At 35.8% G+C, this 23134-nt stretch overlaps 1 protein-coding gene and 1 pseudogene across 1 annotated transcript in view; both read right to left on the bottom strand.

Annotated features, from left to right (window-relative positions):
- The window catches only part of CFAP47 (cilia and flagella associated protein 47), a 490506-nt gene that overhangs the window by 299066 nt on the left and 168306 nt on the right, over positions 1-23134 (bottom strand). The window contains exons 28-32 of the mRNA XM_065916701.1: positions 22982-23107; positions 21180-21408; positions 15351-15572; positions 1584-1665; positions 379-507 (exon numbers count right to left, since the gene is read on the bottom strand). Of these exons, the coding sequence (XP_065772773.1) occupies positions 379-507; positions 1584-1665; positions 15351-15572; positions 21180-21408; positions 22982-23107 (788 nt within the window). The remainder of the gene's footprint in view (positions 1-378; positions 508-1583; positions 1666-15350; positions 15573-21179; positions 21409-22981; positions 23108-23134) is intronic.
- Positions 9803-11711, bottom strand: LOC136153798 (ras-related protein Rab-11A pseudogene; annotated as a pseudogene).

Genomic DNA, 23134 nt, shown 5'->3' with positions numbered 1-23134 from the left:
TTTCAACTTCCCTTGAAGTTAGGTGCAGCCATATGACCAAATTATCCCCAGTGGAACATGAAATGGAAATGAGGCACTTTTCAGATGATAGCCTTAAAAGGTATTTACTTGTCTTCTACTCTTTTATCTGCACTTCCCTGTTCTGAGAAATGGATCCAGAAATGAAAGTCCAGTACTGAGGATGGAAGAGTCATTCTAAACCACTCCTAAACCACTTCTAAACCATTTCTAAACCACTTCTCTACAATTTCATGAGAAAGAAAAATAATTATTCCATCTTATTTGGGTCACTGTGTTTTTTTTTTACAGTAGCATTACCTGTACCTTAACTAATGCACCACTCATATAAATCAACCAAAAAAACCCCCGAACAGTTACCTTGTATATCTGAAGGAATACATCAGTCCATGAGCGTTTACTCCAGGCTTCAAAGTGTATCATATCTATAACAACAGAGTGCTTTCCCTTAGGTATGTGGGACAACTTGGCTGAGGCACTAGTGGAAGACTATAAGAAATAATATATTAAAATATTAATTACAATGCAAGGGAAATGTAAATCCAAAGTTTTAATTACTTAGCATATATATATATATATATATATATATATATATATATATATATTCTTTTCATAAAACATTTACATGTCCTTTATACCCATTCATCCAGAATTCCAACTCTCCATGTGCCAGTAACGGAAACTATCAATATAGATAACTTTCTGGAACTCACAGCCTCTATTTGAGGTCATAGGGTTACTCATTTATTGTACCTGCTAGACCATTTTGTGGCAAAAGTGGCAGTTCAGTCAGTTCAGTCGCTCAGTCAGGTCTGACTCTTTGCAATCCCATGGACTGCAGCATGCCAGGCTTCCCTGTCCATCACCAACTCCTGAAGCTTGCTCAAACTCATGTCTATCAAGTCAGTGATGCCAAATGAGATGTGAAATTATTCTGAATTCTGAACCCCCCCAAAGAGCCACACCCTTTGGATGAAGTCACAGGAACTCAGCAGAACAGGCCTCTGGCTCTTGCACTAACGTCATGTGGTGACTATAGTAACAGTGCTACAACTAACAGAGTTTCCTCAAAGCCTACAGACTTCTCATGATAATTCCTCTTCTCAATAGGTCTCCAGAAGATGAACTGCATAATTTGAAAAAAACTGCTTAATTTCTCCCTATTCTCCACTAAAACTGAAGAAGGGAAGTAGCAATTGTCAGGGAAAATAAACCAATATTTTCTTTGAAAGATATATATTCTAAACATGTATTTTAAGAAAAAATTTACATAAGTACAGAACATTCTTCATTTCTCTAAGTCCCTTAAAAGAAGCAATCACCTGTATATTTAAGAAAGCCATGTAATCTATTTTGTGTGGGAACTCCACAAAGATTTTTAGACAAATAAAAATATGTATGTGTGTGTGTGTGTGTGTGTACGCACACACACATACTGTCTGGAGAGGCATAATCCTTAGGATATTTCATATATTTCATAAATAAAAATCAAGGATTCTAAACCAAAAACCAGTAAATTCAATAATAGTGAATTCAATAATTTCTCAGAAATTAAGTTCCCTTACTGCAATTTCAATCCATTTCTTATAATCTTCTGGTTCAAGCAGAAATTCTGGCAGTACATGAGAAATACAAGCTCCTTGAGCACTAAAATTAAAAAAAAAACAATTATTATAGAATACTCACAATCCATCTATCACTAGCATTTGAACTTTAATGAAATTATTTCAATGTCATATAGTTTATACATGTACTGAATTCTAATTTTAAAATTTATATAAGTTTAAAACTTGTCTTACCAATGAAATGTGCATATGATGTCTCCTTCAGAGAATTAATAATGAGAAATAACTTACTAAGTGTCTATAACCATATGCACACACATTTACATGATAATGGGACATAGAGAGTTATATGACTTGGACTCTATTGTCAAGACCATTTTATTGTTTTTATAATATTATAAAATTGAAAAATACTTGCAAAAAGTTTGAACACTATAAAACATCTATTAGATAGATCATTAGTTACCCTATGTTCATTGAATGCCTATCACCACATATACCTGAATATATTAGAATAACATAAACCACTGCCTATTTTTCCAGAGTATATCCAAAAATTGCAGCCTCTTTGATTATATAAACTTGTAGTATCTGAAATGGCAAATATCTACTTATTTTATACATTTAAAAGCATATACATGTATATACTTTATCATATTTTATAGTATGTTTTTTTCACTGTCACATTTCTTGAAATACTTTTATCAAAAGTCTTTATATGCATGTACAGTATTGCAAGAACCACTTTACAGACCTCTAATATAATTTTAGCAGGAGTGTTCCTCAGTGGGATTTTGGGTGTCACTAACTCATTTAGTGAGCAGAGAACACTGCTTACTATAAGCATTTAACAGAGAATTTACCATTAGCATTTTACAGAGAATGCCAGATCTAGTACTTAACTCTATAAACACCCTCGGCAGGTTGCAGTCCTGTAACTAGTGACAAGTGGGAAAAAGAAAAAGCAGAAAGATTACGCTGAAAGCTCAAACCTTGAAGATAACACAGATGAATGAAAAGAGGTAGGGCCTGTTTGTGGGAGGTGAGGCAGAGAGCATGGTTCCAGAGTTGTCAAGTTTGCTGTGGCCCAGGGCTAGAAAAAGCTATTGGAAGAAATCATGCTACAAACATAAAGCTCCTTTGTTTGGAAAATAAATGTCATTTCTTCTCTTCTCATTTTCCATCTGCATTTACATTATTCCTGTGAATCTTCATTACACTGGAATTACTGTAGGTTAAAATAAAATCTAATTTTAATGGTATCCCACTACTAAGCAGAAGTAGCCACACTAAAGCCTATGTAAGAACTCAGTGAGATGATGCCCCAGTAACTTGAAATCCTAGAGGTAAAACAAAGACAACAACTCAAGAGACTTATGAAGAAACTGTAGTATTTCCTTGCATGCAAAGCCAAGACGGGATCTGAGGAGAAAATAGTCACTTCCATCAAATGCAACTGAGAGCCTAAGGAAAACTATCAGGGAACCACTAAACTGAGAGTTGCTTGAAGAGGGAGACCACAAGGGTATTCATTTGAATATTCCACACTGCTCATCAGAGAGTAGGCCCTCAGTAACAAATTGAGGCTGAAGAATGCATTTTTGCATTGTTAAAGGCAAGGCAACAAGCCCCAAATGGAGCTGCTTATACTGAACCCCAATGCCACCAAATCAAGACTGAATTAGTTTCGGCTCCCCCAGAAATGGAACCGTAAACCAGTCAATCAGGAATCACCTGATCAGCACTAGTTAGGTCACTTGCCTGACAGACCTGCCATCCCCTAAAGGAAAGTAAACTTGGAATAACTAACCTTTTTTTTTTTTTTTTTTGCTGTAAGGGCAGGCAATTTTTTCTTTCTTCCCTTCTAAATTTGTCGGCTTGTCTAATAATCAAACTGACACAGGACAGATTAACAGGGAACAAAACAAATTTAACTACATAACTGTGAAGTGAAGTGAAAGTCGCTCAGTCGTGTCTGACTCTGTGACATCTCATGCCCTGTATACCTCTTCAGAGCTCCTTTCTCTGTGCTGGACTGAATGCTGACTAGCTGATGAATTGCTCAAAGCCAAGATCTTCCCAGCTGGCACTAGTGGTAAAGAACACGCCTGCCAATGCAGGAGACACAGCTTTCATCCCTGGGTTGGGATGGCTATAGGGTCCATGGAATTCTCCAGGCCAGAATACTGGAGTGGGTAGCCTTTCCCTTCTCCAGGGGATCTTCCCAACCCAGGGATTGAACCCAGGTCTCCAGCATTGCAGGTAGATTCTTTACCAGCTGAGCCACAAGGGAAACCCTTATGGGAATCCCACAAAGACACGAAGACTCAAAGGTAGCCAGGCAGTTGAGGCTTACATACTATCCTGAGCTAAGGAGAAGGAGGTAGGGATCTGGGGCTTCAAGCAGGAGGAAAAAAAATGCACAGGAAGATAGGAAGTACAAATATTGGTAAACAAACGTGTGCCATGCCATGGCATGCAAATCAGTCTTTCTGATGTAAAAAGTGGTTGCTGGTAATAGCTCCCTTCCCGGTACAGGCCCCCCACCTAAATTCTTTTAGGCAGTTAAGGGAGAGGTAGAGTGCTGTTCATGAGTCTGCTGGTTCTCAACTGCCATCTGCTGAAAACAATTCCCATACCAAAGTGGGACTTTGGGGGTGACTTATTATGTTCCCACTCATTGCGTCAGTTCAACTTCCTGTTCTTGCCCCCTTCTGCCTAAAAACATCTCTCGCCCTATATACCTCTTCAGAGCTCCTTTCTCTGTGCTAGACCGAATGCTAACTGATGAATTGCTGAAAGCCAGTAAGATCTTCCCAGGTGGCACTAGCGGTAAGGAACATGCCTGCCAACACAGGAGACACAACTTTGATCCCTGGGTTGGGATGATCCCCTGGAGGAGGGCATGATAACCCACTCCAATATTCTTTACCTGGAGAAGGTCATGGACACAGGAGCCTGCTGGGCTATGGTTCACAGGTCACAAAGAGTCAGACAAGATTGACGTGACTTAGCATAGCGGTAAGAACTTTCAAATTTACTCAGCTGAATTGTGTTGTTGCTTTATTTTTTAAACATAGAAATATTTATTTAGTAAAGTATGATCCATACATTGTTCTTTTTTTTAATTTCACTTTATTTTTAATTGGAGGATAATTACTTTACAGTATTGTAATGGTTTCTGCCATACATCAACAGGAATCAGCCATAGGTGTACACATGCCCCCCTCTCTCTTAAACCTCCCTGCCTCCTCCCTCCCCATCCCACCCCTCTAGGTTGCGACAGGGCACTGATTTTGGGTTCCCTGTGCCATGCAGCAAATTCCCACTGGTTACTTTGCTCTTTAATGGCACTTTATAAAGGCTGTTATGAAGTGAGGGGTAATAGAATAAGCCACGCTAAAATATACCTCCTCTGCATACTGATTATTTGGAAAAACTGCAGACAGGAGAAAATCTGAAAACAGAGAAATGTTCTCCATTTGTAAGGGAAATCTACATTTATAAACAAAATTTACATTAGAAAGGGGGACTGTACCAGGAAGAGAGCTATTACCAGGGATAACTTTCTCACCCATGAGACCCATATGCATGGCAGAGTAAGCTTTCTTTATCAAATATTGCCTCCTCTCATCTTCCAGTAAATCCCACCCACCCCCACCCCTCTGCCTTACCCTTTTAAGCCCTAGACCCTTAAACACCTTAGGTCAGGACTGCATACAAACTTCAATATTATGGCTGCCTTCTGAGTCATATCTTTGTGAGGCTACCATACTACCTACATACGTAATTAAACCTGGGTTTTTTCCCTCATGTTAATCTGTCTTTTATTCTTGAAGTTCAGCCCAAAATTTACAGGGGTAAAGGGATAATTAGTTTTCCTCCTCTGTATGAGTCTCATTTCATTCTTTTCATTTTTAATATATCTCAAGGCCTAATTTCATCAATTGATAAGACAATATTTACAATTATCTTTTGCCAATAGATTTTATGTGTGGTCAGTACTTTTATAGGATTGACTCTCCATTGATTTGATTACATTTTACATTTGATTACATTTATGCAGTTTTCTATGTGACTCTTTGTCTGGGTTTACACTGAGTAGAACAAAACAAAATTAATTGAAATGATTTACTAAAATTTAAACTTAACCTGCAAAATTATACTTTCTCATTTACCACATAAAACATAAAATTTTACTTGTACAAAAGTTCTCATTCGCTGACATCAATTTACATGGGGAAGCTAATAACATTTATGATTATTCTGAACTTTAATACATTTATTTCCATAATGAAACATATACACATATCTTGTATTAATGGCCCAATTTTATTACTCATACTGTCACTCTCTAAATGTTGCAGAATTTTATCACAGAAAACATATACTGATAGGCATGTATTTGCTGATAAAAGAGCAATAAATTTGAATACCTTGGCTTTAATGCCAAAATTATTCTTCCATACCTGCATCCTCATACCATAAAATGTCAAAACAGAAACCACTCATGTTAATGTTAACCCTACTGGGAGCTGTGCCAATAACAATGCTCCAAGAATAACACGATGATCACAAGTGCATAGAGTTTAATGATGCTATCAGAAAACTTCGATTTTTATAATGCACAAACAGTAAGGATTTATTTAAATAACCAGACTTCCATTTTTGTTCATATTTAACATTCCATTAGATTTTAAAAGCAAAACTAAATTTCCAAAATAATGGCATTATGATTTTTGCCTTATTGAATTAGAGCATTTTTATTTAATGAATCATCAAGGACCAAGTGTAGGAAGTGGTAAAATTAAAAGAGAAGTCATGTATTTTCTGTTTTAAACTCATAAAAATTTAAATAAAGTTCCCATTTTATCTAATAAAGACACACTTGAACAATCTTACAGACTGGAAGAAAATATGTGCAAATGCTGCGGCAAACAAAAACTTAATTTCCAAAATATACAAATGACTCCTACAACTCAATAACAACAACAACACTAAAAAAAAAAGAAAAAAACTCAATTGAAAAATGGGTAGAAGACCTAAATAGACAATTCTTCAAAGAAGACATACAGATGGCCAACAGACACCTGAAAAGATGCTCATCATCAGTAATTATTAGAGAATTAGAGAAATGGAAATCAAAACTACAATGGGATATCACCTCATACCAGTCAGAATGGACATCACTAAAAAGTCTATAAATAATAAATGCTGGAGAGGGAGTGGAGAATAGGGAACCCTCCTACATTCATGGTGGGAATGTAAATTGGTAGCCCCACTATGGAAAACAGCTCTTTTAAAAAAGTAAAACTAAAGTTGCCATATGATCCAGCAATCCTAGTCCTAGGCCTATACCTGAAAGTGAAAGTGAAAGCCACTCAGTTATGTCAGACTCTTTGTGACCCCATGAACTGTACAGTCCATGGAATTCTCCAGGCCAGAATACTGGAGTGGGTAGCCTTTTCCTTCTCCAGGGGATCAACCCAACCCAGGGATCGAACCCAGGTCTCCCACATTGCAGGCGGATTCTTTACCAGCTGAGCCACAAGGGAAGCCCAAGAATACTGGAGTAGGTAGCCTATCCTTTCCCCAGGGGATCTCCCTGATCCAGGAATCGAATCCAGGTCTTTTGAATTGTAGGCAGATTCGTTACCAACTGAGCTATGAGGGAAGCCTATATCTAGACAAAACTAAATTTAAAAAAGTACATGGGCCCCAGTGTTTATTGTAGCACTACTTACAATAGTCAAAACATGGAAACAACCTAAATGTCCATTAAAAGATGAATAAACAAAACATGGAATATATATATATATGTATATATTTACACAATGGAATATTAGTCAGGCATAAAAAGAATGAAAGTGAAAGTCGCTCAGTCATGCCTGACGGGATTCTCCAGGCCAGAATACTGGAGTGGGTAGCCTTTCCCTTTTCCAGGGGATCTTCCCAACCCAGGGATTGAACCCAGGTCTCCCGCATTGCAGGTAGACTCTTTACCATCTGAGCCACCAGGGAATAGGTAGCCTATCCCTTCTCCAGCAGATCTTCTCAACCCAGGAATCGAACCAGGGTCTCCTGCATCACAGGCAGATTCTCTACCAACTGAGCTATGAGGGAAGCCCTAAAAAGAACGAAATAATGCCCTTTGCAGCATACATGAATGGAAATAGAGATTATCATCCTAAGTGAAGTAAGTGAGAAAGAGAAAGACAAAAACAATGAACATATCTATGAAAGAGAAACAGACTCATAGAGAATAAACATGTGTTTTCCAAAGCAGGGATATGGAGGGAAGGATTGGGAGTTTGATATTAGTAGATAAACACTATTAAATAAACAATGGATAAGCAACAAGGTTCTACTATATATCACAGGGAACTATATTCAATATCCTGTGATAAACCATAGTGGAAAAGAATATGGAATATACATATATATGCATATATATATATGAGTCACTTTGCTTTACAGGAGAAATTAACACAGCACTGTAAATCAACTACACTTCAATAACATTTTTAAAAAATCAAAATTAAAAAAAAGGCAGACATCATTGACAAATACTTGTTTTCTGGCATTATTTTTTTAAAGATTTTTTAATTGTCCCCCTATAACTGTTTATTAGAATGTGAATATATTCCAAATCAGTAACTTAAGAAAAAAATCAAGTTACAGAGCATGCATAAAATACAAAGCAGCGATTTATAAGGAGATAGTAGTATCTTCATAACCAATATACCAAAATAATAAAACGGCTACAGAGGAAAACTGACAGCAATGCCTTTCGTGCAGCCCTCACGTCATGAGCACCGCAAAAGACAGAAGATTAACTATGAAACATAGCAATCTAGGCAAGCCCACACACATGTATATTTTGGGGATATTCCACCATCCTGAATAGTATTCATTTAGTTGCTACAACTTTCAGACACTTCAGAGTTAAGTGCTTAATATTATCCACAAAAAAATAAAACTAAATATTAGTGTGCACGTTTTGGAATGAGAATGAGCTGCTCCATTGATTTCAATAATGTAGTGGAAGAAAACTTTCAGGTTTGTACAATGCCTAAATGCATTCTATTTAAACTCAAGGTACTATTTCATCTTACGTACTAAAAGAAATTAACCTCTCTTATATTCTTTAGACATACTGAAACCAGATATTTAACTGGACTATATTCCATAATATACTACAAAACTCAAAAATCAGCATTGTTAAAATAATTGTCCATGCCTGCTGGTGGCTATGGTGGTAAAACTAGGTTGCATTTACTGGAAGGTTTTAAGACAAAATTAACACTTTGCCTTCGGATGCTAAGAGCATTAAACCAGTTACTGCCTGAGCAATAAAATGCCACATTATATACTGCTGGGAAATTAGATAAGTTAAATGACTTGGGCTGCCTGATTACTGTAACATAGGCACCTCAGGTGGAATTCCACCAGTCTCTCCAGTTTCCAGCTACTAATGAAATCATCACAGTCTTTTGTGTTTATTAAGATAATTCTTCTCCAGAAAAAAGTGTTTGCCCCGCTGCAATCAACGTTGATGTTTACAAAAATTAAAGAACAAAATTTACTAAACTACATAACCCTATGAAGGCATTTTAGAAAATGACTTCCAGAATTATGGAAAATTTATACGCTCTCAAAATTCTGCTATGTTTAGAGGGCAATTCTTAGATTTATGGAAATATACTCTGCACTGAGAGGAGAGTATGTTAATTATAAGCTGCTCTGTGGCAAAATGATAGCTTATTTCTACAGTCTTCTTAATTTGATTTAATCAAGACCAATAGGTCTGAACTTCAAGTGATCAGGTTCTATTATGTCCTACAGTGACAGCTTCCATGATGAAAAGTAAACAATAATTGAGGAATCCAAACATTCAGCTTATTAAACTAAGGCTAGTGAAGCCAAAGCATGAAAAAAAGCTGCAGTCATTCGAAACAAATGGATGTTTTTATAAAGCTAAAATCAAAAGACTTAAGACATGGAAAAATTCATAAGTATGAGGAAGTAATAAGCACAAAAATGACCACAAGAATTACAAATATATTTAAATCTCAGACCTGGGAATTGGACCATACACAGCCTTCTAGGAGAGGAGAGAAGCGCCTTATATGTTCCGACAGCAGCGCACCTTTGGCTTGTTTTCAGTGGTTGGTGGAACATGAATAGGAACCACACTGTTGCCTGGAGACATGTCATTGTCACGTCTGTCTGACATTCGCTTCTAAGAAACAACGCAGTGTAACTCTGTCAAGATTGTCTGAAAACCAACTTCCACATTTGTAGGGTCTCAATGAATGACATACCATTTTCTTCTGCAAAAGCTTTTGCTTCATCTGCAGGAACTGCCCTGAGATGGCGCAAATCACTCTTATTGCCCACAAGCATGATGATGATACTACTATCAGCGTGATCTCTCAGTTCTTTTAGCCATCGCTCTACATTTTCATATGTGAGATGTTTAGCAATGTCATAAACCAATAAGGCAACTACAGCTCCACAATAGTATGCAGATGTTGTACCGTGGTATTGCTCTTGCTCTGTTTTCCCATCAACCTGGATGCTTCTTGTTGCAAACTCTACTCCAATGGTGCTTTTGCTTTCAAGATTAAACTCAGTTCAAGGAAATCGAGACAGGAGATTACTCTTTTCAACACCAGAACCTCCAGTAAGGACAACTTTGAAGAGGTAGTTGTACTCGTCGTCATGGGTGCCCACTGTGTGGCCTAGAAGTGAAGGGGTAGGAGCAGCAGTGGTACCGGTGGGATCAGGGGGCGTCGCTGCAGGGGTAACCCGAGCGCCAAGCTTCAGCTGCCGGCCCCAGTAAAGAACCCCTCAAAGATTTCTTTTTTTGATGTGCACCATTTTTTTGATGTGCATTTGTGCACCAAGTCCTTACTGAATCTGTTACAATATTGCTTCTGCTTTGTCTTTTGGTTCTTAGGTCCCCAACCAGGGACTGAGCCAGCACACCTCTGCACTAGAAAGCGAAGTCTTAACCACTGGACAGCCAGGGAAGTCCCTTCTGGCATTCTTATATCAACAAAACATTTATTTCTAATAGATGAAGAGATTTTTAAAATATTCTATTTCCTGAAATATCACAAGAGTCAGTTTTTGGTATGTCACGGATGGTTACCATACTGGAATAATTTAAGAAAACATTTTAGCATATCAAAGCCATATATCATAATTTATTCAAATTAATAATAAAAATCTACTATGGGTCATCTAATATACATCTTATTACTTCTAATACTTTAAAACAATTATTTATTTGGCTCTACCAGGTCTTAGTTCTGGCATGTGAACTCTTAGTTGCAGTATGTAGGATCTAGTTTCATGACCAGGAATCGAACCCTGGCCCCCTGCATTGGGAGCATGGAGTCTTAGCATTGAACCACCAGGGAAGTCTCTATTTCTAATACTTTTTATCAACCAAAGAAGTTTAGTAATTATCAGCATCAATTTTACAGATACTGAAATTTGATCTTAAACATGTAGACAAAAGTACAAAAAAGGTACAATTTAAGCCTTCATCTGTCTGATTCAAAAGTCATATGTTTTTAATCTATTTCAGTATACTATTCCAGAATCACTCACTTCTTTATGATGTTGCTCCGAAATACTGATATAAATTTTTAAAGAGAAAAGAAGTGAAATCACGAATGAAATTAATTTACTTATGAAGGGAAGAGGGTTAGTTTTTCTAAGTATATTTTTTTAGTATATGAACAATTTATTTTAAAAATCAATGAGTCCAACAGACTGGGAATGGTTCTGAAAACAATTGTATCTCATTGTAAGTGAGGTTTATGAAGAGTTTTTAACAACATGGGGAAAGGTTTAAGTTTAGAAAAAGCAGGATTACAATATGTTTGGAAGGTTCGGCGGGGGTCGGGGGGTGCTTCCTTGGTGGCTCAGTGTTAACAAATCCACCTGCCAATGCAGGAGACACAGGTTCGATCCCTGGTCTGGGAATATTCCACATACCTCGGAGCAACTAAGCCCATGTGTCACAACTATTGAGTCTATGCTCCAGAGCTTGGGAACCACAACTACCCAGCCCATGCACTGCAACCACTGAAGCCCATGAGCTCTAAAGCTCATACTCCGCAACAAGAGAAGCTACCTCAACAAGAAGTCCACACACTGCAACTAGAGAGAAGTCCTCTACAGAAAAGCCCATGCAGCAATGAAGACCCAATACAGTAAAAAATAAAATAAATAAATAAAAATTAAAAAAAAATACGTTTGGAAGGAAATTTCAACTAAGAAATAAATACCATAAACTTGACTTGAAGGAAATACAGTAAAATGTTAAGCAAAGTTAAAAAATAGTCACTGAAGTTAGAAAGTAACAGCTATAGTAGTTTTATTTATGTGATATCCTACTTTACAGTTTCAATGTAGGATACCTGATGTTTATATTTTGCTTTTATATTTTTATATTATAGAAATTACAAATAAAAAAGTCTTTTTTTCCAATGAAAATCACATTATAAAAATGATTACTGAATATAAACAAATGAAATTATATCAAAGGATATTAGGCACTGTATTAGTCAACTCAGGCTATCATAAGAGAATACCACAGGCTGGGTCTCCTGCACAATAGAAATTTATTTTCTCACAATTCTAGAGGCAAGATTTCCAAGAATAAGCAAGGTGCCAACCAATTCTGTTTCTGGTGAGACCTCTCTTCCTTAGGAGACAGCTTCGAGTCCTTTATGACACCATTAACCATAATTACATCTAAAAGGCCCTATCTCCAAACACAGTTACATTGGGGGTTAGGGTTTCCACAAGTGTGAACTTTGGGGAGACATAATTCATTCCATAACAGACACAAAAGACAGAAAACCGTAAGCATATTATTTCAAATGTAGAAATATAAATTTATTGTAAAATATAACACTCACTTACATGATATTTAAAAAAAATAGAAGACATACTGTATTATTGTGGTCTAATGTATGTGCTTCCAAAAGTCATATGTTAAAACCCTAACCCTCAGTATTTCAGAATGTTGACTACATTGGGAGTTAAGGCCTTTAAAGAGGTAATTAAGGTAAAAGGAAGCCCTCAGACTGGGCCCTAATACAATCTGACTGGTGTCCTTACAAGAATATGGAGTTTAGACACACAGAGAGACACCAGAGATTTCTGCACAGAGAAAAGGTCATGTGGATAGAGAGAGGAGGCGTCTGTCTGCAAGCCAAGCCAGAGGCCTCAGAAGAGAATCAATTTGCAGACATCTTGATCTTGTACTTCAAGGTTCCAAAACTGTGAGAAAACAAATATCTATTGTTTAAGGCTTCTAGTCTGTGGTATTTTGTTATGGTTTCTCTAGCAAACTAACAGATATTACAGAATAAAAGCCTTAAAAGTTATTTTTAAGACTTTATGGTTTAACATTATACATAATGTTCAATGTACGGCAGTCACAGTATTATATACCCTACCTTTCTCCAACTTGACCCTTTCTTACTGGTTATACTTCTTTTAGAATGCAAACTCATTACCTTTTCTCCTTTTAGTCCTAATTTTTATATTTTACAAAAGTTTCCATACCATTATAGGACTGTCCTGAGATCCAATTTCAAGGTTTTATTCCTTTCACTACATAAGTTCAAAAAGCAAATCTCTGTGAGAGACAATATTAATAAATAAATATTTAAGGAACTTTGGCTCCATTCCATGTTATCAATGACCCTGGGTGTTAGAGATGCCAGATGAAACAGAGATGCTTCCTGTCCTCAGCATGCTTACATATTAATGGGATACACAGATTCATGAGTAAGTCAGTGGTGCTCAAAGTAATTTATATAGTTAAACACAAATGTGCTGTTTTCCTTAACTGACAGCATCTTTCTCATTCTCCCACCCAGAGTGGATGCAGAGGAACAGGGTGGAATGTAGTCTTGGATCTTCACATATCTTAGTCTCTTCTACCCTGAACAGTTTCATTACAGCAACTCTGTTCTTTGGGATAAGTAGTCAAAATTTCAGACCTTCCCATCCCCCTAGCAAGATGGCATCTGGGAAGAGCAAATAGAGCTTCAATTTCAGGTTGCCTCACTTTTGTGAGTTTCTTCTAAAGCTATGTATATAATTTTTGTAATTTGAATTTGATATTATTTTCTTCCCCACATTGTGTAAGGCCTCTCATAATGTGGGTCAGCCCTGAAGTGGGCTTCCATGAGGCAGGGGAGAGGGACTCTTGTACCTGCATGCACGTGGCATTACTTTTCTGGATCCTCAGTCTCTTTGGCAGTGACCTCTCCCTCTCCACCTGGAGCCCAGTTGACATGTGGCCATCTGCTGCTGAGGCCTGAGATGGGGATCTTGAACCTCTCCTCTTAGTCCCACCCAGAACCGAGAGGGTCTCTCATAACTGCCGCAGTTACTTCCCAGTGGTCACATGTTTTTCATTAATATTGTGGCTGCAGAAACAGCCATCTCCTACTCTTCTGCCTGTTCAGTGAGTCCCTCTGATTCAGTCAGCCTCCATAACAGATTGCCTGGGTTTTTAACTCAGTCACCTTCAGTGACTTTGAAACTCCTATATCCCTTTCAAGCGACAAGAAACTTAAGCCAGTTTTGGTTACTGACATGACAGTGAGAGCCTAAGACACAAAGAAAAAATATTGTGTATGGTACCATCTAATTTTTAAGACTATAGTATTGCTAGGGACTGAAAAATTGTGATCTGGAAAGTAAAAAAAAAAACAACACCAAATCTTTCATTTGCATTCCTATTGTAAGTTTCCTCTTCTTACCCTCCACCCCCATCTCTGCTAAAGAAGGTGAATGAATATCTCCGGCCAACTCTGGAGTAGATTCTATATACAAAGTAGCAACATATATAAACACAATATTTTATTTCAAAATATTTATTTCATAAAGCCCATAAGTAGTTATAAGTAACAAATGGTTACTAAGTGGTAGTTAGTAACTTTGTGGTTACAGGAGCATAGTAATTGGAGTAGTAACACTGCCTATGGATGGGGAGAGTTCCAGTGGACAAAGATAGTGCAAATATAGGCAGAGGAAGTGTTATAAATCCACCAACATTCCCCTGAGACTTTTAATGAAAGCCACTTGCCATTTAATCTTTGCAGAGGAACATAGACATTATGCTGACAAGTATTTTTCTGGTATTTTCTATCAACCATTTATGGAACCTTTCATATGCTTACTTTTTTAAATATTAAAACACTTTAACATGCAGACTAAAAGTTAACAGTATCCAGAATTTGAGATTATAATAACAGTAATCGGAGGAACACATTTATTGATTTCATCCTTTTTTTATTTTTAGTTCAACAGATTTCTGTAGTTGCCTTACATGAAGATTCTCAAGATGAGGTCATAGATCAGAAGTATTAATATCATTTGGAAACTTGTTATAAATGCAAATTAGTATCATAAACTCTGTGAGGAAGAGTCAGTAACCTGCTTAACACACTATGTCAATGATTTGGATGCATGATAAAGTTTGAGAATGATTGCCTTAGATTATAAATTCAATAGGTCATAAAATGCTTATTTTCTATGACTTCTCTAAGGTATATATTACTGGGTTTCATACAAATATATATATATATATTATAGAAATTTAGGAAATATTTTACAAAAAGACAAATAATATCAAAGTCTGTTTATCTATTTACCCACCCATCTACTTACTTATCTATTCATCCACGCCATAATTACATTTTTAAATTAGTATAACCATTCTCTCACCTGAGAAACTCAAGAAGTAAAGAATGTTGGCAGTGAAGCTGAATCACCCTTTCAGGGTAATCCACAGGTAAAGACTGACTTGAATTAATTCCAGGTGGCATTTTTCCACACAGGTGGACCAGCACATCGTAAATGGTCTTATTATATTTGGAAAAGTCACTCTGTCTGGAAAATTTTTTGGCCGATAGTGCTGATGAGTACACTTGTATTTTATACACATCCCTATTGGAAAATAATATTAAAATTAAAAACATCTTAAGATGTTATAAAAAACCATTCTCAATGACTAAATACAGTTCTATTTAAAATCAAATGAGAAATTATACAATTCACTTCATTTACCTATTTTTTGTGAGTAAAAATTTGATTTTCTTAATAACCCCAGAGGTTTCCAGTAACTTGCTTTAAGCACACATCATTATCTAATGGTGCTGCTGTTAAGTTTGAAAGATTGGACTGTGATTAGAAAATGTTAAGGGCTTTGGAAAAACAGAATAAAGGTTAAATTCTAGACCCACTACCTACAATTGTGTGAGTATAATGAGTTATTTAAACTTATTTAACTCAATTTTGTGGGCTTCCCTCATAGCTCAGTTGGTAAAGAATTCGCCTGCAATGCAGGAAACGCCGGTTTGATTCCTGGGTCAGGAAGATTCCCTGGAGAAGGGATAGGCTACCTCCTCCAGTATTCTTGGGCTTCCCTTGTGGCTCAGCTGGTAAAGAATCCACCTGCAATGAGGGAGACCTGGGTTCGATCCCTGGGTTGGGAAGATCCCCTGGAGAAGGGAAAGGCTACCACTCCAGTATTTTGGCCTGGAGAATTCCATGGATACAGTCCATGGGGTCACAAAGAATTGGACACGACTGAGTGACTTTCACTTTCAACTCAATTTTGTACAGTATAAATTGGAGACAATAATGCCTACAATAATTTATAAGACATTTCAAACATTCATCAAACACACACACATACACACACACACACAAAGACACATTTATATACATTTGCTCAATATTGATACTTTAATACTTAGAAGGGCACATCCTCCACATTGGCCACATGAGTGGGGATCCTCACCTTAAAGATAAAGTCCAGAGAGCTATTGTTTCCATATATTTTTCTGCACTTTAAGTAAGATGATACAATCTCTATTTCCTGATACCTCCCATACCAAGTTGTGATTTTTCTGCTACTTATGTAAGATGATACAATCTCTATTTCCTGATACTTCACATACCAAGTTGTGATGCATGTTAATTTTCAAATGGAGTAAAAAAAAAAAAAAAAAGTCCAACCAACTCTTGCTACCTACAGTTTATGAAAGATCTAATACTATTCTGCGTATTTGGTTGCTAGCAATAAAAATCACAAATGCATCATTAGCTTAGACTAACAAATAAAAAGTCCCCAAGGGGCCATTTTAAATGGCAGTTCTCTAGTTTAGTAGCTAGTAGGGATATACAGCAAATTCAAAAGAAACTATAAGTTTTAAGGGTTTCAGTATCGTTCCTCAAAGCCTTGCTCTGACACTTATTCTGTGACTTTATGAAAGTTATTTGACTTTTCTCTCCTCAACCTTCTGAAAATAATAAACCTAGTATATCCTGAAATCACCAACAAATCAAATACTTTATGGACAAAATTAGCACCATCATGGGCCTTAAAATATTTCTATGAAAAAATTATGAAAAAGATAAATGATAGACCAAAATAGAATTAAAACAAATCAATGAACAAATAGAAACGGGGGAAAAATAAGTGCAAGTGAAAGAAATAATAAATAATAAGTGAGCTCACAGAGGTCCCATTTATAATAGTTATAAGACACAGATTTTAAATTCAGTGCATATACGATGTTTAAAATTGAGAATCTTGTCACTGAACTATAAATTATATGAAAAAAAAGACCAAATGGAAAATTTACAGATAAGCAAATCCAGTAAGTAAAATTAAGAGAGCAATGGATGAGTTTAACAGCAGGTTAAGTCAAGTGAAAAGCAAACTAATGAACTGAAATACAGGCTATAGTAAAGTACCATACTGCAATACAGAACAACAAAAGGATGGAAATATAGGAGATTGAGCAAAGAAGAGGAGCCCAAAAGAATGCGGCAGTCACATAACTTGAAAGGACACAGGGTGAAAACTTTCAAAATTGACAACAACAACAAAAAAATCAAACTACAGATGAAAGAATCACTATGAATCCCAATAAGAATAACTACAAAGAAAACTTACCTAGGCACTTCAGAGTAAAGCTGTTGAAACCAAATATAAAAAGAAACTCTTTAAAGTGCTCTGCTTACCCACAAAAAGAAAATATCTTCAAAGCAGTAAAAATTAAAATTTCAGATGACTTAACAGAAATGGAATACAGAAGAAAATAACATATTTTAAATAAGCTTAAAGAAAATAGTTGCCAACCTTAAATCCTATACCAAATTATACAATTAGAATAAAGGTGGAAAAAATACAGCTATTTTCAGAAACAAAACACAGAATTTGTTACTGATGACTTTAATGCAAAGATCTAAAGATAATTATTTGAGAGGAAGAAAATCATCTTGAGTGAGAAATTAAAGATATAAAAAGAATGAAGAAAAATTAACTCAGTAAATATATGAGCAAATGTTGACTGATTATAATAATAGCATCAATATCCAGGGTATACATACACTCCAGATATTTTACATATATATATATATATATATATATATATATATATATATATATAAAGTATATAATTCTACAACAATAGTGTATGTTGGAAGGAAGAAGATAAAGTTAACATATAATTCCCTGTAACATCAGGGAAGAGAATAAATTTATTAATTATGATAAGACTTCAATAATATATGTATGCCATTATGTGTAATCATTAAAAGAATTATAGAAGTGTACTTCTAAGCTTGTAGAGGATAAATCATGAAATAAGAGAACAGTTAATCAGTGCAAAAGAAGGCAAAAAAGGAGAGAGAGGGTAGACAGAAAAACAGAAGAACTTAAAAACATCACAGATCTAAATCTAAATTCATAGTATTTGCATTAAATTTATACAAACTGAAAACTTGAATTAAAGGAAAAAGAATATGAAACAAGCTAAATATAGGGTATACAAAGAGAACATAACCATTAAGATCTATGTAAAAGCTTCAAAATGTTATGTAAATATTAACCAGAAGTAAAATGCCTATATTAATAAAATACAACTTAGAATTTAAGGCACAAAGCATTACTAAGTATAAAGAAAGACATTCCACTGGCAATGCACCACAAACGTATATTACAGCTGCATATTTGAATCAGTCATGGAAGTTCACCATCATTCTAAGAGGAGATTAAGAAAGAGAGAATGGAGAAAATAGAGACAACAAAGGGAAGGAAACAGCAGAACATGAGGCAGAGAAAAACAGTTAAAAATGAGTTTTCTAAGTGAGAGGGTCTACTGAAAGCCAAGTAGATTGATATATCAATGTATCAATATATATATAAATATCAATATATCAATATCATATAAAATGTTCCCACACTCAGATTTTACTTCAATAACTTGCAGAATAGATTAGCAGAAATAATGGAAACCATAAAATAACTTTGAGAGAATGAACGTGGTACTCACAAAATCAGGCCATCTGATGCAAAGAGCCAACTCATTAGAAAAGACCCTGGTGCTGGGAAAGATTGAAGGCAGGAGGAAAAGGGGACGACAGAGAATGGGATGGTTCAGTGGCATCACTGACTCAATGGATATGAGTTTGAGCAAGCTCCGGGAGATGGTAAAGGTCAGGGAAGCCTGGCGTTCTACAACCCCTGGGAGCGCAAAGATGGGGGCGTAAAGAGTCGGACATGACTGAGCGATTGAACATACACACTCATAAAATATTACATCAAATTTCTCATCAGAAATACTGAATGATTCTAGCTGTATGGGATAATGTAGGAGGAGGGGGTCAACTATTGGCAACATTACATGACCGTGTAAAACTATCTTCTTAGCCTGAGAGTCCATGATCCAAAAATTCCAAAGATTTACCACTCAGTAACACTGCTACTTGGACAATGTAACAATTCAAAGTCTTTTGGTTGTGAATAGCTTCTTTCCCAGAGCTAGAGGCCCTCCTACTCCTCTAGAACTGCCTTTGCCCAGGCTGTATGCATGAGCTACTTCTCATTTATCAAAAAAATCAAACTTCTCAGTTCCATCAGGAAACAAGGAGACCCACAAAGTCACCGGTAGGGATAAAAAACAGAACAGTTACTAGGAAATCATCCCAAACTGTAAGAGCTTTTCAAACCTTTTATTATTTGATAAAGTGATCCTGCCTCTGAGAACCTTCCTATATAACATCTAGAAATGTTTGCTACCACCTGTAAACAGACACATTCAATCTTAGCATTGTTTTTAAGAAAATAACCAAACAAAGTAACAGAAGTAAATGCCCAACAATTAGTGAGAATCGGCAAGTAAATAATGACACAAGAATGCAATAACATACAACAAATTAGCAATCAATATTATAGTAAAATATTAGAAACTGAAAATTAAAATCATAAGCTCTATCAAAAGCAACAAAAAATGAGAATGCTTAATAGCAAAAATTCTGGGATGCATTCAATGTGGAATAGAAATAAATTTATAGGCCTGAAAATAATTAAGCATACCATTCAAGTTTAAAGGAAAAGTAAATCACAAGAAAACCAATCAGCAGTATTTAGAAAATGTAGAGATGAATAAATCAATCTAACAGCTTATTCATTATGAGACATAAAAGTAAAATATCTAAATCAAGAAAATATAAAATTAAAATTATAGCGATCTTAAACATACAAACCATACTACTACTAGTTACAAGTGTTACATAATGAATTGTAAATGCTCGATGATTTCTCTGAAAATTAAAAAAAAATAATTAGAATACACTAAAACTAGATACACTTTTCAGTAGGAAAAAACAACAAAACAGAAAACTGAAAAATTAAAAGGGAATAATTTCTCTAAAAAATTCCCTAGAGTCAGATGGTTTATGATTGAGTCTATAAATTAGTCATTCAGTCTATGACGCTGATAATATTTATTAAAAAACTGAAAAAGATACAGGAAAACTAAACAGAGTAACCAAGCTCACACCTGTGTATAGAAGCAAAACTTCTAATACAGCTTGTCTAGTTACACAGATTAGTACTTGCCCCTATGGTGTCAGCAAGTTACCCCAGTGATGAAAAAGGAGGTAGGAAAACTCTAAGAACCACTACACCAGTATTAACAACAGAGGTGCCTAAATTCCTGTCAAAATTAACAATATAATTAAGTGACTTGATATGACCAATGCAGTTATCTGTTTTAAACATTCTGAGTAATAAAACAACACAAAGAGGTAAAGATACTGTCAAACAGGAGATAGTATCAAAGAAATTGTGTCTTCCCTCTTCACTAACACTATTTACTATCCATCACCCTGATGATACTCTTGATAGACAGCTGAATTTCATTTATACAGAAATAAAATAATCCTGTTCTATACAGTTTCTAATTTTTTCAAGTTTAAAAGGATATCTTGCCCATATCAACCATTCTCATTTCACAGATGAGGAAACTGAGGTTCAGAGACTTTCAGGGCTTGCTCCAAATCATTGGATGTTTAGAAGAGATTTAAAAGTACATGCATACTCAAAAATTTCTATTTGCATCCTTTCGCTTTTCTAATAGTCTCCTCATAATTGATCAGTTTAGAATAAATTAACATTGAGTTTCACTTCAAACAATCTCACTAAATAGATATATGATACAAGGCAAACATAGAGAAATGTTAGAGCAACATAGCTGTTACCTTCTTACAGTCTCTGGAATATGAAGAGAATGAGGTCCTTCGGGCCAACCGAAAAGACTGAACCAGGTCTGAACTGCATTTATAGTCTTCAGAAAGAAGTCATATGTCCTTGTTCCTTCTTTAGGAGAAAAGAATTCCTTGTCTTTTGCCTCCTTTTTCATAAATCTATTGCCTTTGTTTGGCATTTCATATTTGCTTGACTTTAATCTTTCAGGTATTATTTCCATTCCTAAAATTCACATTTGTTTATAAAAAAGGATTATTTGACAATAAGGTAAAATAATCTGTCAGCTAGTTCTATCTGTATGCAGACAAATGGAACTCATTCTGCAAATTATTCTATGTTCTCAAAGAAACTCTGATCAATTTACTGTAGCTTAAAATTAAACCTTATTTTCAAATGGCCAACAGAAATACTTTAAAAAGATATGTTTCAATAAAGAAAACTATTAAATTTTCTTCATGTCGTAACATTCCCCGAAATGGAAGCTTTCATTTTATATTACATATGTAAAATATTTAGACAATTCTTCAGTTTTACTTATTAGACAGAATTAAACTTTAGCTGAATAACTTATAAAAACAAAAAATTGGTTTTGGATTCAAAATGACTTTCTGTCCAAGTGAAGCACTTCGATAAAAAACATGTTCAAGCCAAAGAAATTTTCAAGAATATAAAATGATTTTATCATCCTTTGGTTTTCAAAAATATCTGCCGATGTAATTGTACAAGCACACACTCATTTCAAAACCTCTCAGCATTTAATTTGACTTGGTCCACTCAATTAAGGGAAAATTTTCAATATTATCCACACCCAGAGAAAGGAATATTTGAAAAGTTAATTGCAAGTAACAATATCAAGTTCACATATTTATCTGTGTGCAACATGTTTTTCCCGGGTGGCTCAATGGGAACCTACTTGCAATGCAGGAGCCACAGGAGCTGTGAGTTCAATCCTTGGGCCGGGAAGATCCCCTGGAGGAGGGCATGGCAACCCACTCCAGTATTCTTGCCTGGAAAATCCCATGGACAGAGGAGCCTGGAGGGCTACAGTCATAGGGTCATAAAGAGTCAGACACGACTGAAGCGACTTAGCACGTACATCTATTTCTAAGATAAGCAACATTGGACCCAGCTAATTAGGAAATGATCCCCGAGTTCAGCAGTTTGCAAATTATGTACAAAGAGTACCTGTACAGAGAGTCTCAGCAAATTCACAGGGGCTCTACCAGATATTTAACATTTTAGTTAAATACCACTATACCATCTGCTTCATATCATATATACTACTACTCTAGGTTTTTCTACCAAACTAATGAATGGAACTGCTTGGTACAGCTTTTGGCTTAAGAGAAAAATATTAAGATATTAAGCCTATCATGAGCCAAAAACAGAGAATTTCTACTCTAAATCATTGGAAAGAGCACCAAAGCAGAAAGTGAAAGTGTTAGTCGCTCAGTTGTGTCTGACTCTTTGCTATCCCATGAACTGTAATCTGCCAGGCTCCTCTGTCCATGGAATTCTCCTGGAAAGAATACTGGAGTGAGTATGTCCTCCTTCAGAGGATCTTCCCAACTCAGGCATTGAACCCAGGTTTCCTGCATTGCAGGAAGATTCCTTACTGTCTGGGCCATCAGGGAAGCCCTTCAAAGCAGATGACCCTCTCAAAACTAGTGACAAATTCAGCTTTCTTCATGAATTTCTTATTATTTGAAAAAAGTCTAAGTTTTGAATCAAATAATATTAAACAGATAATGTTTTGGACTGGCTTGGAGAAGTACACTATGTATTTGCCACGTACCAACAAACAATTTTCTCTTTGCAGGCTCAGCACCACTACATTTACCAGGAGCAGTAGAGGGTAAGCCAGTTTCTCGACTGGCAAGCAGACTCTTGCTTTCAGCCTTCACAGAACTGGCATCCTTTTCTACAAATGACATATTGGATCAGAGTA

This window comes from Muntiacus reevesi, chromosome X (genome assembly GCF_963930625.1).
Source record: "Muntiacus reevesi chromosome X, mMunRee1.1, whole genome shotgun sequence".
NCBI lineage: Eukaryota > Metazoa > Chordata > Mammalia > Artiodactyla > Cervidae > Muntiacus > Muntiacus reevesi.
The sequence above is the reverse complement of the archived record's forward strand: the minus strand, read 5'-3'. Positions and strand labels throughout refer to the sequence as shown.